At 43.1% G+C, this 14,749-nt stretch overlaps 2 protein-coding genes across 3 annotated transcripts in view; one reads left to right on the top strand and one right to left on the bottom strand.

Annotated features, from left to right (window-relative positions):
• Window positions 1–390: 390 nt before the first annotated feature.
• LOC138593965 (E3 ubiquitin-protein ligase TRIM35-like) lies at window positions 391–2,267 on the bottom strand. The gene has a single exon (XM_069665053.1). It carries the CDS (start codon window positions 1,977–1,979, stop codon window positions 585–587), a length of 1,395 nt encoding a protein of 464 aa, XP_069521154.1. The 5' UTR covers window positions 1,980–2,267; the 3' UTR covers window positions 391–584.
• Window positions 2,268–6,132: 3,865 nt separating this feature from the next.
• LOC138593287 (pleckstrin homology domain-containing family A member 1-like) overlaps window positions 6,133–14,749 on the top strand; it is a 17,827-nt gene continuing 9,210 nt past the window's right edge. For both annotated transcript variants that reach the window (XM_069664227.1, XM_069664228.1), the window contains exons 1-7: window positions 6,133–6,186; window positions 9,751–9,936; window positions 11,668–11,724; window positions 12,030–12,075; window positions 13,028–13,125; window positions 14,066–14,191; window positions 14,543–14,680. In XM_069664227.1, coding sequence (XP_069520328.1) covers window positions 9,796–9,936; window positions 11,668–11,724; window positions 12,030–12,075; window positions 13,028–13,125; window positions 14,066–14,191; window positions 14,543–14,680 — 606 coding nt within the window. In that variant the 5' untranslated portion in view covers window positions 6,133–6,186; window positions 9,751–9,795. The remainder of the gene's footprint in view (window positions 6,187–9,750; window positions 9,937–11,667; window positions 11,725–12,029; window positions 12,076–13,027; window positions 13,126–14,065; window positions 14,192–14,542; window positions 14,681–14,749) is intronic.

The following is a 14,749-nucleotide window of genomic DNA, read 5'->3' as shown; positions in this document are numbered from 1 at the left end:
ATATTATTCAGTTTCACGCCAATACCTTATCTTTCTAGGTTTTTGGCAGAGTAGTTGTCGTCGGTTTTGTCTTTGAAAGATAACCGGAAATGCTTTTATGCTGTATTTCGACTTTTACACTGGTAGCTCCATCAATCTTATCATTACCAATGCCGCGTTTAGGCGCTGCCATCAAACTCGTAAAAAGCAAAATTTCACATGACAACTAGTAAATTCGGCATAAATAATTCTTTATCTCCTGGAGGGGCCACATGGGAAAACATGATTCAACTCAACAAAAGTTAATGAAAAAATAAATACTTACTGAGATAATGTGGAAAGTTTGGTTTTTATTTGAAGGGAACATAATGTTGAAAATCTAAACTCTCTTCTTTACATGATGAAAGGCAGGGTCATTTATCTTCCACACAAAGCCATTGCTAAGAGAGCCATATGCTACAACCACTGATACACAAAAAGAATCAAATCATAATCATTATCCTATCTTTATGAAATTTCATATTTGTTTAAAAAGGTGTTGAATATACACAAACATATTTTTAGCTAGATGTAGCATACCAAAACATTGTCAGTTCACTGTATATTTAACTCTCCATTTTTACAGAGATCTTTACAGGCAGTACTTTCAGAGGGAGTGTATTCCTGGTGCAAATGTATGGGAACAATTTCTCAGTGAAAGTGTGTGTGAATGTGTGTATGTGTGTGTTGGTATCAGGATCAGAAAACGACAGCTGTCCTTCGTCCCAGTCCAGGTAAAGTCTGATCCTCCGTAGCTTCTCTCTGACTGGGAGGTCAGTGTATTTATTTGTTGGGGAGAATGCTCTGTATCTAACATTATTGAAGTCTAAACTCCACACTGTTGACCCAGTGAAACCTCGCCTACAAATAGATTCTGTCAACACCCCCAACTCCCAGTCTTTGTTGTCTCCAACTTCCACATCCCAGCTGTGAGTCCCTGAGTCAAATCCTGAGCCCAGGACAGAATCCCAGCACTCGAACCTCTCTGGGTTTTCAGGACGCTGCTGTATCTTACCATATTTAACACTGGTCAGATCTGCAGACAGAATGAGCTCTGCATTGGCAGTGTTTGGGTCCAGAATCACAGGAGTGTAGGAGACCTTGTCCTTCATCTTGCTCCAGATGTTGAAGGTCAGGTTGCCCAGGTGTTTGGTCACATCTACGAGAGCTCCTGACACCGGCTTTGGATCACACAGCAGGAGGTGTTGCTGAACTGTTTCTACTGCAGCCTTGTAGTTCAGCATGAATAATGCATCTTCAGCTCTCAGTTCTTCTTCTGTGTTTCTGATTGTGTCTAAAAGAGTTGCTATCTCTCTGCTCAGAGCCTCCAGCTTCTCCTTCATCCTCTGGCTCTTCTGCATCTCCTCCTCCCTCAGGGCAGTTATCCGTGCCTCTTCCTCCTCGTGTAGAAATTTGTGAAGCTTCTTAAAACGCTCTTTTATCTGCATCTCTGTTTGACGAGACTGGACCTTGATGTGTTCTGCTGTTTGATTGTAGTTCACTTTCACTTCATTGAAAACTTTTAACTTGTCTTTTAAGGGTTTCAGAGATTTCTGAAGCTCCTCTCTGTGATCCTGAGCAGCTTCCTCGATGGGTTTGAACCTGTGGTCCGAGTGTATTTTGGCATCTCGACAGACAACGCACACCGGCTGCTGATGGTCCAGACAGAAGAGTTTGAGTCTCTCAGAGTGCAGACTGCAGAGCGCCACCGACCCAAATGAGGCTCTCTGTCCTCTCTCGAGCAAAAAGGCCTCACACAGGTTCTTTAACGCCAGGTTGCGAGGCGGATCACTCCACTGAGAAACTGTCCGACAAACTGGACACTCTTGGAATTGTCTCTGTCTCCACCAGCTCTGCAGACAGGCTTTACAGAAGCTGTGGCTACATGACAGGAGGACAGGATCTTTGAAGATGTCATGGCAGGCAGGACAGCAGAAGTCTTGCTCTGATCTAGAAGCCATTTTCCTCTGAGTGAGTCTGAAAACACAGCAGGTAGACAGGAGATGGTGCCACTCCTTCCCCCAGAACGCTCCCTCAAAGTTACTTTCACTTCAGGCTGGTATTTTTTTCTCTCTCACACTTTTATTCCCTCTGTAGAGCCGGCTGCTGGTGTCAGTGGAAGTACCGCAGGTTCCTGAGTACTCACAGCGTTCCCTCCTGAAGGTCTCCTTTATCAGTCTGTTGTTGGTCTGAAGTTGAATGCCATGGGCTATGTGTCCCTTGTCAGTACAGCGACTTAACAAGCTGTATTTCCTGGTTTGTCTCCTATGAGTCACGCCATAGGCGGAGCTGTGACGGATCAAAGCACCTCTCATGCTCACCTTTAATTGCAGGTGCACTATTGTCTATCATAAGTACTTTTGTTTTGCCGTTTAAGTTTCCATAGCAACAAAGTGCAGTCTGAGTCCTGCATTTGTTCAGTGTTAAGGCCACTAAAGCACTTTCTGTAAGCGAATAGAAAAATGGGTCTTGGTTGAATCTTAAACAAGTTTTGCGTGTGGCTTCGAGTCATAGATGACTCTTATTAGTCTTTCCCTAACTGTAAACAGTGTAACGTTTATGCATGTCATTGCTTCAAGCTGATATTTGATTGCGCAATTGTGCCTCAAATTTATCTCGATTACTTTCTCATTTTAGTCTGGAAGATTTTTAACACACCAAACATACAAACAAAGAAAAAAACAGGCATTGGACCGTTTGTAGGGCTCTCCGTCTCCTTTGGAAGAGATGGCGAGGCGGCACCAGAGCTGGGTGGCTGGTCGTTACCATCGTCCAGAGGACCTGAAATGATCCCAGAGCTTGTTGACATGCACCCTGCTATGGCTGTCTGTTTCTTCAGGGCAGTCAGGTCAGCCTGGCTTTCAGCCTTGCTTCTTCCAACCTTCAAAACCTGCTACTGCCGAGTGCTAAGCCTGGCTGAAATCCCTGCCTGGCATGCTGCAGCCCCTTTGCCAGCATCAGCCTTCCTGCCAGCCAATAGGCCGCCCTTACTGTACCATGAGGGGTTCAATATTCTGACAATAAAGAACAGATCTGAGTCTTTCACAAGGATGCAAAAGCGACCCCTGAGCAGGCGTTGGTTGTTGTGAACCTGGCAGAGAGTCCAGCTGGCACCTTCAGTGTTTAGGCATCATACAGTTCTGATGAATAGACTGGCACAGGCGCTGGCATCGGTGCTGGCAGTGCCTTCTTTAAAAACAATTAGGCCTTTGACATTTAGCATACAGCAGCTGTAGCATCAGCTCTGGCAAAGACAGAGAGGAGGGAAGCCAAATGACTCATCACTCCAATCAACTGGAGATGATGGGGCCTCGTATTCTTCTAAGGAGCTCCCAAATCTTACAAGATGATATATTGTTAAATCCTTATTCTCTAAAGGTATCGACCTTGTTTGCACAAATATGTTTAAGACTGTGAGCGCTCCACAGTCAGACACTGTTTATCAACTGATGGGGCTGGTGGTCGAATAAACACCGTCGGAAAACAAAGCGATCTTTTGAATATCACTTGCAATTATGACGCGCGTATTTGTTTCCGCCCTTACAGGGAGGATGCAACGAGTGCTAGAACAAATAGAAGAAACGAAAAAGGGCTGGAGTTTATTGATTTAGTCTTAGCAGCAGCAGCAGCAACAATTTGAGTGAAGACTAATCAGACCATATCATTATACCCGACCCTTTTGCCAAACAAGAATATTCTATAACAAACCCTAAGTCATGTTTGTTTTCATTCTTGCTTTCTTTAGCAGATTCAATCTTCTCTTTGCCTCCATTTCCAGACATAATAAACACACAAAACGAATCTGGCACCTAAACATGTCATTTCACCCTGATTATTCTTCACTGGAGACTTGATTGATAAAATGTAAGCTGTAGACTCTGAAGATTCAGACTTTGATCACCCTGTTGGATTTGCTGTGCGGTGATTTTAGTGTTTTACCACTAGATGTCACAATTTACACATAATCTACCTCCTCTTAATTAATTGTTTCCCTTCTCATTTTCTTTCTCTCTCATCTTTCAGGGCTTCGAATCTCCGTTTGTTCTCTTTATTCTTTCGTGTCACACTCTTTATTCCTCTTGAAGAGAAGCAACAAGACGAACTAAACAACCCTCTTGGTTTTGTTGGTTTCATTGGGTATTCCTAACTTCCATAATTTCAGAGCAAAGTTGTTACTGCATTGCACCAAAATGTGAAATGGTTAGAGAAGAAAGACATCAAGGTAAGATGTTTTCATGCTGTGTTAAAGAAAGGAGAAATTCACCTTATTACCCATGCCTCACAGGGTTGTTGTTATAGAAGTAAACTGCAGCAACATTGTATTTTGGTCAGGTAAATGTCAGGTAGATTCTCAGCTTTAAAAACAAAGTCTGAGTCAGACCTTTAATCAGCCTGGTCGACAGTCCGTCACAAACTGTTTGAAAACTTCAAAGTGTGTCTGTGCTATTCATTTCTGAAAGTGCTCTCTATCAGACATTCTGAAAAAGAAATATTGATTTTCTCTATGAGGTATTAAAAATGCAATAAAGTATTCCTTCAGAACTGGAGGAGAAAATCCTCACAGATTTACAGAAGCAGATGCAGACGGTGAACGCAGCCTGTTTTTCTACTCACCTGCCTGCCAGTGCACCTGTTTCTCTGCTCTCTGTCGTTATCCTTCATAAAGAGCCACTATATGCCTTTCTATTAAAATCAATCAAGACTCATTCAATCACACGCACACACACACACACACACACACACAGACATAAAGCAAGTTACACCCTGTTGGAAGTCCCCTAGTTTTGCAGTCCTGAAATGTTTCACCAGATGTTTCCTTCTCTGAAGGTGTTTCACTTTAATCAGTGAGGTGTCTTTAGTTGCTCTGCAGATTTATTGATAAGCTGTTCAGTCAAATAAGAAGCTTCCATTATCTTATATGCAGATTTACAGTAACTCTTTTTTCCCTGTGATATTATTTCCTGAGTGCCCTGAAGCAATACACAGAATCTCTATAGGCTTTCATTCAGTTGACTTCTGACTGCTGACAACCTTGGGAGGAATCAGGTCAGAGAATCATTGAATTTGTTAGACTGCATTTACCATGATCCTTTGCAAAGAGAGCGAGGGAGAAAAAAAAGTTGAACTCTGGCAGTTGATTGGTGGAAATCTGCATCAAGTCTTCAATAGTACGACTGTGGGTTACATATATCATGCCTTCAAAATAAAAGCATGCAAGTATGACTAATAAAATCTGCAATTAACATCTAAATAAATGTTTGATGTCGCTCTTATCATTCTTGATCCTTTGATCCTATATATCTAAACGTTATTTAAACAAAGCAGGCAAGGAAAATCTCTATGGCCACCTGTCCATAACCCATTACAAACAGTGTTATAGATCAGTAACTGTTAGTGACAAGCAAAATAATAAATAAGTAGTGATCGGCATATTTCAAAATAATTTCCTTTTCCAGCCCATTTTCAAAGTATTCTCGAGACCATGATCTGATTTAACTCTGGACTTCAGATGTTTTGCTCTTCAAAGAAAAACACCTATTTTCAATCTGGTGGGCAGTTATCCTGGTTGAAAAGGTGCTGCTCTCATATCCATGTATTAAATATGAAGTTAAAACCTGCAGCTGGTTAGCATAGCAAAGCACAAAAAGCTGTTACTTCCTGGATTCTCAACTGGTTGCCTAGTAACATCTCACAGCGAAGAAATTACCATCAACGTAGTTAACTCCTTATAAAACGACAAATTGTAATTTTTACACTTTGGTACTTTATACAAAATAAACAAATAATATAGGAAGTGTTAATTATTGAGTTTGAGCAGATATGGCTATAACCATTTAATAGGCTGGCAGTTTCCCCAAGCTTGTAGTATGTTTGCTAAGCTAAGCTGCCTGCTTGAGCTTCATAAAGCTGACATAGTAGCATTGTCTTTTTCACTTAACTGTCTGCTTGTGTTTTCTCCCAATATAGACATGTTTTAGACACGTTTAGCCTTAAACACCTGGGCGAAAAATGGTTTTCATTCAAAGTCATCTAGGAAGTTACGTTAACGCTGTTGTCGACAAAAGCTTTATTTTTAAAGGTGAAACCGGAAGCGCGTCGTGTTATCCCGTTTGACTTTACACTGGAGCCTGACAGCTGCCACACTGGACTCGGACTGAGCCGAACTGTGTAAGTAAACCCACAATCCGCCGCTTTTACAGCCTGTTTGCCACCACACGGTCCGACTGTGTTACACACAGCTTCATATCCTCCCAAAACAAAGATAATTCTTCGGTGTAGAGAGTCGAACAGACGGCTAAAGGAGGCGGGATAAGAAATCGGACGATGTGTTTAGGCCTGTGACAACAGTTTGATCTCCACAGGAGGAATTGTGCACTGATGGCTGTTTAAATGGACTCATTTCCCACAGTGAATGTTATTCTTGTATACCAGCGTATGGCTGTGTGGTTTGATCATATCTAAATGAAAGCTCACGGCGTAAGTAGTCGACTTACAGCAGTGTAATTACACGCCGAAATCACTGTAATTATACATTCTATATATAGGCCTAAACTAGTATGATTAATATGCAGGGAAGTGTACTGTTATAGGCTTTCTTTAGCTTGTCTCCTGTAGAGAAACACCATAACATTCCTACATTATAATCTGTATTATGTGACTGTTCCTTATTAGTTGAGAGTTTACATGATATTCAAGCAGATTACTGAATCCCAGCTGCTGTTCAGCTTCATTCATGCGTGTCAGTAAATTTACATGTCTTTTGGGAGTGCACACTGAGTTCATGCCGATCTGTATGCTTTCGTTTCTACTGTGGGATTTCCTGCACATCATTGGGCTTCAGTAGCTGCATGGCATTTCAAAGTATTCCTATAATGACTGTCAGGCAGAACGAGTCCTGAAATCATGCGTAGGATCAGTGTGGTTTCGGATTGTACGAGAAAGTAGGCCTATGGGAGAGAAAGCAAAGATCTACTAACCTCTGAGTTTCCTTGATTAGAGTCAGCCCTCCGTGTTTGATCAAATCTGCATGTGTCCTGAAGTGTGTGGGAGTAAACAGCCAATGAGGGAAACAGATGCACGAGTCACAACAAAACATGGCTGTTCCTCCAGATCTCGCTTTGCTCCATTGTTATATTTTGTTTGTCATGAGTAGCAAGTTTACACACAATGCAGTGTAGATGTTTGCTGTGGCAGGGGAACATTTCAGGTCAACCATAGCAATCAAGTTTTTCCTATACTATTATAGTTTGAATAATGCAGTTCTAAAGTCAAAGAAACGGGCATTAAGGATGTTATAGACATTCTATATTTCTGCCTCTAACTTAATGATGATGCGTTGTGGAAAATGAGTGGGCGGTAGAAATGATGCAGGTGGGGGAAACTAAAATTCAGACCCTGCTTTCAGTACTCAGACATACAGAGGCTTTAGATGGTGAGGTTTGAGACCCTGCTGGACAACAATAGACGCGCTCATTGTGTCAGCGTGAGGCGAGTGTGTTAACAGCAGCACTGCAAAGAGAAATAATAATAATAAAGTCTCAGGTGTGTGTTTGAATATGTGTGTGAGACCACAAGTCTCTGATGTTAAGATGACTTTCCATCACGTTGTTGCAGCCCGTGAAACATTAACACAAACAGTCTCACAGCACGTTTGACTATTTTCTGTCACTTAATAATCCAGTGTTTCTCTTGTGTGTGTGTGTGTGTGTGTGTGTGTGTGTGTGTGCGTGTGTGTGTCTGTGTGTGTGTGAGAAAGGATAGCTATGATCTACTCAGCACCTGCTCTGTTAATCCCTGCATGCTTTAACTAGCTTTGCCCTTGTCCATCTCTGTCACAGCCAACTCACGCACACACTCACAGGGGTCATAAAACTGCCTGCAGACTCTCCTCAACCATGAGTTCAGGACTTTTCAGGTGTTTCCTTGAATTTTAAAATCCCCCTACTGTATCTCAGTGTTATTAAAAAAATCCTGAAACTGAAAGTTGAAAAAAAAAGACATTCACTTCCTCCTGCAGGTTTTTTATTGTGGTTGAAGGATTGTTTTTAGCTGGTCACCTGCTTGTACCGACACGTTGTGGCTGAAAGAGAACTGAAGGTTTGAAAGGCCGCAGGACGGTTACTCACTCAGATAATGTTCAAACCTTTCAGATCATCAGCAGTCGGAAAATTATACGATCTGGTTATTAAACTGATTAAAGTGTCGACTGTCGGTGTTTAAAGTTCATCATATCCATATGATGTAAAGCGTGCAGGAAAAGTGGAGCCTTTTTAATACACTGTCACCTAAATGTAGGAAACGACTCTTTAACACACAGGCAAGTCAATCAAAGAGTTTGTCAAAGGGAAAAACCAAGTGAGTCACAAGACCTCAATCAAACAGTTGATGGTCATCTGATTAAGATCAGCGTGAGAGCAAAAAGCCCCTAAAACAAGCGACATGTGAAAGTGTTTGCAGTGCAAGCCTGGAAGAGCGTCGCCAGGGAAGATAGAGAGAGTCTGCTGAAGATGTTGCAAACGTTTGATGTTTATGTTACAAGAACAGGTCAGCGTTTAGGAATACGTCTTTCTAAGAGAGATAGGTACGAGTGTCTTCATCATCTTTCCATATTCTGCACCGCTTATCCTGTTCAGGGTCACGGGGGGCTGAGGCCTATCCCAGCTGTCATTGGGCGAGTGACGGGGTACACCCTGGACTGATCGCCAGCCAGTCACAGGGCTGACACATAGAGACAAACCTTTCACGCTCACAGGCACACCTACGGACAGTTTAGAGTCACCAGTGAAGCTAACGAGCATGTCTTTGGACTGTGGGAGGAAGCCGGAGTACCCTGAGGGAACCCACGCATGCACAGGGAGAACATACACACGGAGAGGCCTTATTCGTTTGAACCAGGATTCGAACTAGGACCCTTCTAGCTGTGAGGCGACAGCGCTAACCACTGCACACAGTCCACAGTGCAGCTCGTGTGTTAAGTAAAGAGTCATAAACACCGTAATCACTGGAAGAAGGGGGGGAACAGTTAGCTTGGGTCTGACCTGCGACTCTAACTTTGCTTATTTATTTGTCGTGTCTCCTTTTCTCCAACAAATGTAACGTTAAGGCAACAGTGGAGTTGAGATATTGGAGCTTTTTGCAGCACCTGTGTGCAGCATCTTCAGCTGCAGCACAGGTTGTCAGATATGACTGACCTCGATCTCTGCAGAGGCACGATGGCACCCAGCCTCATAACCTCACAACAACAAGAAACAGGAAGCAAATAGTTACTATGTCAGGCTTTTGTTGGCCGATAAATAGTGCAAGCATGTAACTGCACCCAGAATTAAACAACAGAACTGCATGTGTAGTTTTGCCAGGCGGGGGTTTTCCCTCTGCCACCAGTCTTCTGCTTAGCTTGACTTCCTTTCTCTTGGCTAACACCTGTACTCAACCTGAGATTGATATTGGTATTGACATAAGGCATCTCCTGTAAAGAAAGGAATAGGTGTATTAAAGGGACTGTGTTTAAGAAGTCTTTGATGGATTTTAACAAACTTCCCTCAAAGCATTCAGTCAGAACTTTAATGATCTGTTCATTGTTTTACTTCAAATCCAACGTGCTTAAATTCAGAGCCAAAGAACAAATGTGTAATCATGCCTTTAGGTTATTTTACAAACATGCAACCTCACTGCAGCTTTGAAATCTTACCCTGAGGTAACACTAAGTCTTCATCCTGTCCCGCCTCCTGGCAGCATTCCTGTGATGCCCCAGGGCGGGCTGAGCTGGTCGGGGTTGCGATGCCTTACGTGGACCGACAGAATCGCTTCTGCGGCTTCCTGGACATCGAGGAGAATGAGAGCAGCGGCAGGTTCCTGCGGCGATACTTCATCCTGGACACTCAGCAGGGCAGCCTGCTGTGGTTCATGGACAACCCACAGGTGAGGCTGTGTGTGTGTCTCTGTATGTGTCTGACAACTGGAGAGATGCTTCTTTGATTAGTCAGCATTGGCGTCACCTTAGCATACTCCTGCATCTGATACAATCCTGGTGCTGATTTATTACTACTTGTTCCGGACCTAACATATAAATTCACTTGCAGCTTTATTTTGAAGTTGCAAAGACAGCTAACAGTTTATTTCAGTTCACTAAATCCAACTCGCAGGGACTTGAAACCTGCCCCTGGGAGATCATCCATCACATTTAGCTGCTTTTATTTCTCCCAGTAAAGTAGAGTTGTTATCGACATCGAGGGACATATTTCATAGTCTCTGTGGTTGAGCTTTCAAGGACCTTCGCTCCATCCTACGACCGGTAGTTAAGAGTTAAAAGGCATTACTGTGAGAGCTTTGATATCAGCACAAAGACTAATCCCTGCTGACAATATAAAATCTTAACTAACAGCCCATCTTAATAAAGCTCAGTCATTTCCAACGACAGGTCCTCACTTTGGTTTTTAGTTAGCGTTATTTAAATGAGGGAGGAAGTCATTACATCTTGGGGACTATTATCAGCGGCGAATGAATCCCTGTGTGGTAGTGAGAAGGGAAAGGGAGGCCAAGATCTACTGAGGGAGTTGTGGGTTCACAGGACAATTCACTGTTGGTTGAAGCCGTGAAAGAAAACAATGACATTCATGTGAGTGACACATCGGACGAGTTCTTATCAATGCATGTGACATATCATCTGTGACACTAGAAGCAGACAAACAGGAAGTGGAACAGAAATCAAAAAGGTTAGGAGTAGCACACGGCCGGGGAATTCCTCCAACCGTCCACCTTCAGGAAGCAGCAACTGCTGCCAGTGCACAGGTTCATGACTGAGCTGCTGTAGATTTGCTACATGTATCCAGATTTGTCTTCTTCTAACAGTTGATAAACAGCTGTAACCCTACAGAGATTTGTGATTCCTCATTACAGGTGATATATCCTACATATCCTGATATATACCCTTCACTATCATGATCTCATGATGCTTCAGATTGATCTCACGACCCTTCTGACGGTCTAAACCCAAAGGTTGGGAGCCACTGCCTGAAACCATCATAAAACTATTTGAACATTAACACAAAGATTCTTTTTTTTTGACAGTTTATACATGAAATCAGATCACTTTGCTTTTTTAGACACCGATGGCTGTTCAGTTTATTTAGTTCTCATTGGAGGATGAGTGTCTGAGACGTGGGTGAAACTAAAGGTTTGAAAATGTGACTATAACTCCTTACATCGTCTCTTAACGTTTCCAGTATTAGCCTCAGAAACACGGTTTTATTGATGCTCAGAGTCAGATTGCATTTGGTGTTTGACAAGCGGATCTGTTTGAGACATTAGATCTGGGCTTTGCACTCTTTTTAACCAAAACTCTGGCGCATGTTTTACCACTTCTACAATCTGATGATGATATTGTGTTTATGTTCTTCTTTTGTTTAAATAACTGATTCCAACATACAGAAAAGTGTCTGTTTTCTATGAATGAAGACGTATGTCTGATCTAATACATATGATTTACTGCACGACTGTGCACACATTATAATACACTTCTCTTTTGTGAGGGAATAAATACCTAATTTATCCCAAACCAAATCCCTGTTTTCCTTCACGACTGCTTTCACTGCTCCTACTTATAGTATGACTGAAATAATGATGGTTGTGTTGTTTTGTTTCTTCGTTCAGAATCTGCCTAAAGGTGCAGAGAATGTGGGATCTCTCAAGCTCACCTACATCTCCAAGGTCAGTCCTGTGTGTTTCCTGTGTCTACGCTCAAATCCCTGCAGTATGTTTAACATTCCCACAGCTTCTTTCATGTTGTAGTTTGTGCACATTAGCAGCTGTAAGCATGCTAAGCTAAGCTACGATTGTGAACATGAAAGTTCCCCGTGCTTAGCATCTGTGTGTGTGCATTGCCATTTGGAGTATGTTGGTATAATGGATGTGGTTAGCAGCCCTGACTCAGCCTGTTAGCAGTGTGTGCATGATGTCACTGGTCTCTTCTTCTTCTTTTTCTCACGTCACTCCCCACATTCTGTCTCTTGCAGGTCAGTGATGCCACCAAGCTCAGACCGAAGGCTGAGTTCTGCTTTGGTAAGTTCTTCTCTTTCTTCTTTCTGTCTCTCTCCCTCTTGTTCACTCTCTCTTACCCTGCGTCCTCTCTCTTTACCTTCATCACGCCGCACACTGAGGGAAAATATGGAGACCACCATATCCAACATATTTTAGACAATAGTGAACTTCCAGCTTCATGGAAACAGTTTGTGTTTGTCCCTTTCCTGTTTGAACATAACAATGTTCCCGTGCTCAAAGCCAGGTCCATAAAAATAATTGTCCCAGTTTGTTGTGGAAGAACTGGACTGACCTGCTCAGAGTCCGGACCTTAAACCAATCCAGCTCCTCGACGATGAACCAGAACACGACTGCAAGCTCAGCTGATCAGTGTTTGACCTGATGATGCTCTTTCGTTTCAATGCGATTAAATCTCTGCAGCCAATCAGATGACCGGAGACGGTCAGGCCCCATATATAGCTCGTGTTAAAGTGTGTAAATATTGTAGTATTAAAGTATTTAAGTTAGTAATCTTGTGGTGAGGTAGCGGACTGCCTTTCTATCCAACCCTCTTTCCCTCCCTCTCTCCTTTTGTCCAGCCATCCTTCCTCTCTTCCAAAACTTTTCTCCTTCACTTCATCCCTTCCATTCTCCATCCTCCTTCCTTATTTCCTTCCTTCCTCGTCCCTTTCCCCCTCCCTCTTTTCCTCTCCTGTTAGGTTCACTTCCTCTCTTTTGTCCTGTACCGCTTGTTGTGTTCCTCTAGTGGCTAACAGTAGCTTTTTGTCACTCAATGGGAGGAAGCTGTACAATATCCCTGACCTGACCTCTGTGCGTGTGTGTGTGTGTGGTTACATCTGGATGGGATGTTAACGTACGCACACGCTCACATCCTCTGCCGCTGAGTAACCAGAAACAAACTGATATTTTTAGATGTTGATTTGAATGAAGCTCACTGTCGTTTTCTTCTTCCTCTGTCTTTATGTCTCTGTAGTTATCAATGCAGGAATGAGGAAGTTTTATCTGCAGGCCAACGACCAGCAGGATTTGGTGGAATGGATCAGTGTTCTCAACAACGCCACCAAGATTACTGTAAGCCACACACACACACACACACACACACACACACACACACACACACACACACACACACACACGCGCACTGATGGATCAATAGGTGACCCTGTTTCTCCTGTTGTTGTAGGCCTCTCTGTCTTCTGCCTCAGGCTCTAGCAGATCGAAAATTACCCATCAGGCCAGAGAGATAAAGCTGAGTTCAGGCTTATCGGGGTTTGACGGGAAAGAGGACAGGAAAACCAGGCTTTCATGTCCACCTGCAGCTGCAGTGGTCATACTTTACCTCATTATTTTATACTTTCAATCACATCGAAAAGTTTTCTTCAGTCTTCATCGATAAAGAAACGGAGGTGTCATGTGGGTAGTTTCTCCTTTCCCACAATAACATTGCTAATTTCTAAACAAACTTAAACTCGAGGAAAAAGGACCTTTATTGGGGACTATTTTGTATCCAAAGCCTGATATATCTAATTCCTTTGAACCACAGAGCTCTGTTGTTGTGAAAAACACATTAACCTTAAAACAAAGACATATGCTGATTAGGTTACTCACTGGACACAAAAGAGTATATTAAGGATCCTTCAAAGGACAAGAGAAAAGTTAAAGGAGCAGTTCTCCCCTGGAAATAGCCGCTGTCAGTCAAAGCTGGTGTTCTCTGTAATCGATAGAAGCAATAATATTTGAAATTGGCGCCACAGCTGTGGAGAAAGATGTACCAACAGCTCGTGGTTTCGGCCATTCTACATTCCTACAACACCCAGCGTGCATTGTGACTTTTTACGTTGTCTGGCGGAGATTTTCCAGGGCCCAGTGGAGAAGCGGATAGCGTCTTCCAAAGGCACTGCTTTTTTTTCCTACCATAAAAGCATCAGCTCCCCATAACAGCAAAATCGTCAAACTGGCCCTTTAATCTCTTAAAAAAAGGGACTGTTGTCCGTCTCTTCTTTGTTTCTAGGTGCCAAAGCCAGGCGAGGGCCAAACGGCCAACGCAGAAACTCCCCAGGAAGGACTTGGAGCCATGAAACAGGTCTCCTACAAGACTGAGATCATAGGAGGAGTCCCTATCATCACTGCTACACAGGTAACACACACTCAGGCAGTCATGTGCGTTGCGTTAGCAGCTGCTGGCTGAAGCAGCTCGGCAGGTTCAGTCCTGTCTGTGGTGGTATGCAACACAAGCACGTGACCCATCTTGCAGCAACACAGGCGAGTGACGGCTGGTTTGATCTCTGTGACTTAAAGACTTTTGAAAGTATCCAACAAAAGAAGAACTGATGAGACTGAAGCACAGGAATGCTATGGAGCCCGTTAGAATGATAGAGTCAAAAAGGATGCTAATGTTGTATTTGCTGGATGTATAAATGAGAAACTATTTGCTCAAATGTTCACTAAGAGGAGACAGTGTTTCATTATATTCCTGTGTGTGTTTCAGGAGCAGGGGGAGGGGCAGAATGGGGCGGAGCGTGGAGGTGTGAAGCGAGGTCAGAATCAGCTGCCCTACTATCTGTCCAGGGGAGCGCAGGACCAGAGCATCATTAAGGCCGGATACTGTGTCAAACAGGGAGCTGTGGTGAGAGTGGTGCCCACAGATAAGACTGAAGTATCTGTGATTGTCCTGCTTATATTTCAAACCAAATAC

Source organism: Semicossyphus pulcher, unplaced genomic scaffold, assembly GCF_022749685.1.
Source record: "Semicossyphus pulcher isolate SPU_LCO1_2020_fin unplaced genomic scaffold, fSemPul1.0.p SCAF_16, whole genome shotgun sequence".
NCBI lineage: Eukaryota > Metazoa > Chordata > Actinopteri > Labriformes > Labridae > Semicossyphus > Semicossyphus pulcher.
The sequence above is the reverse complement of the archived record's forward strand: the minus strand, read 5'-3'. Positions and strand labels throughout refer to the sequence as shown.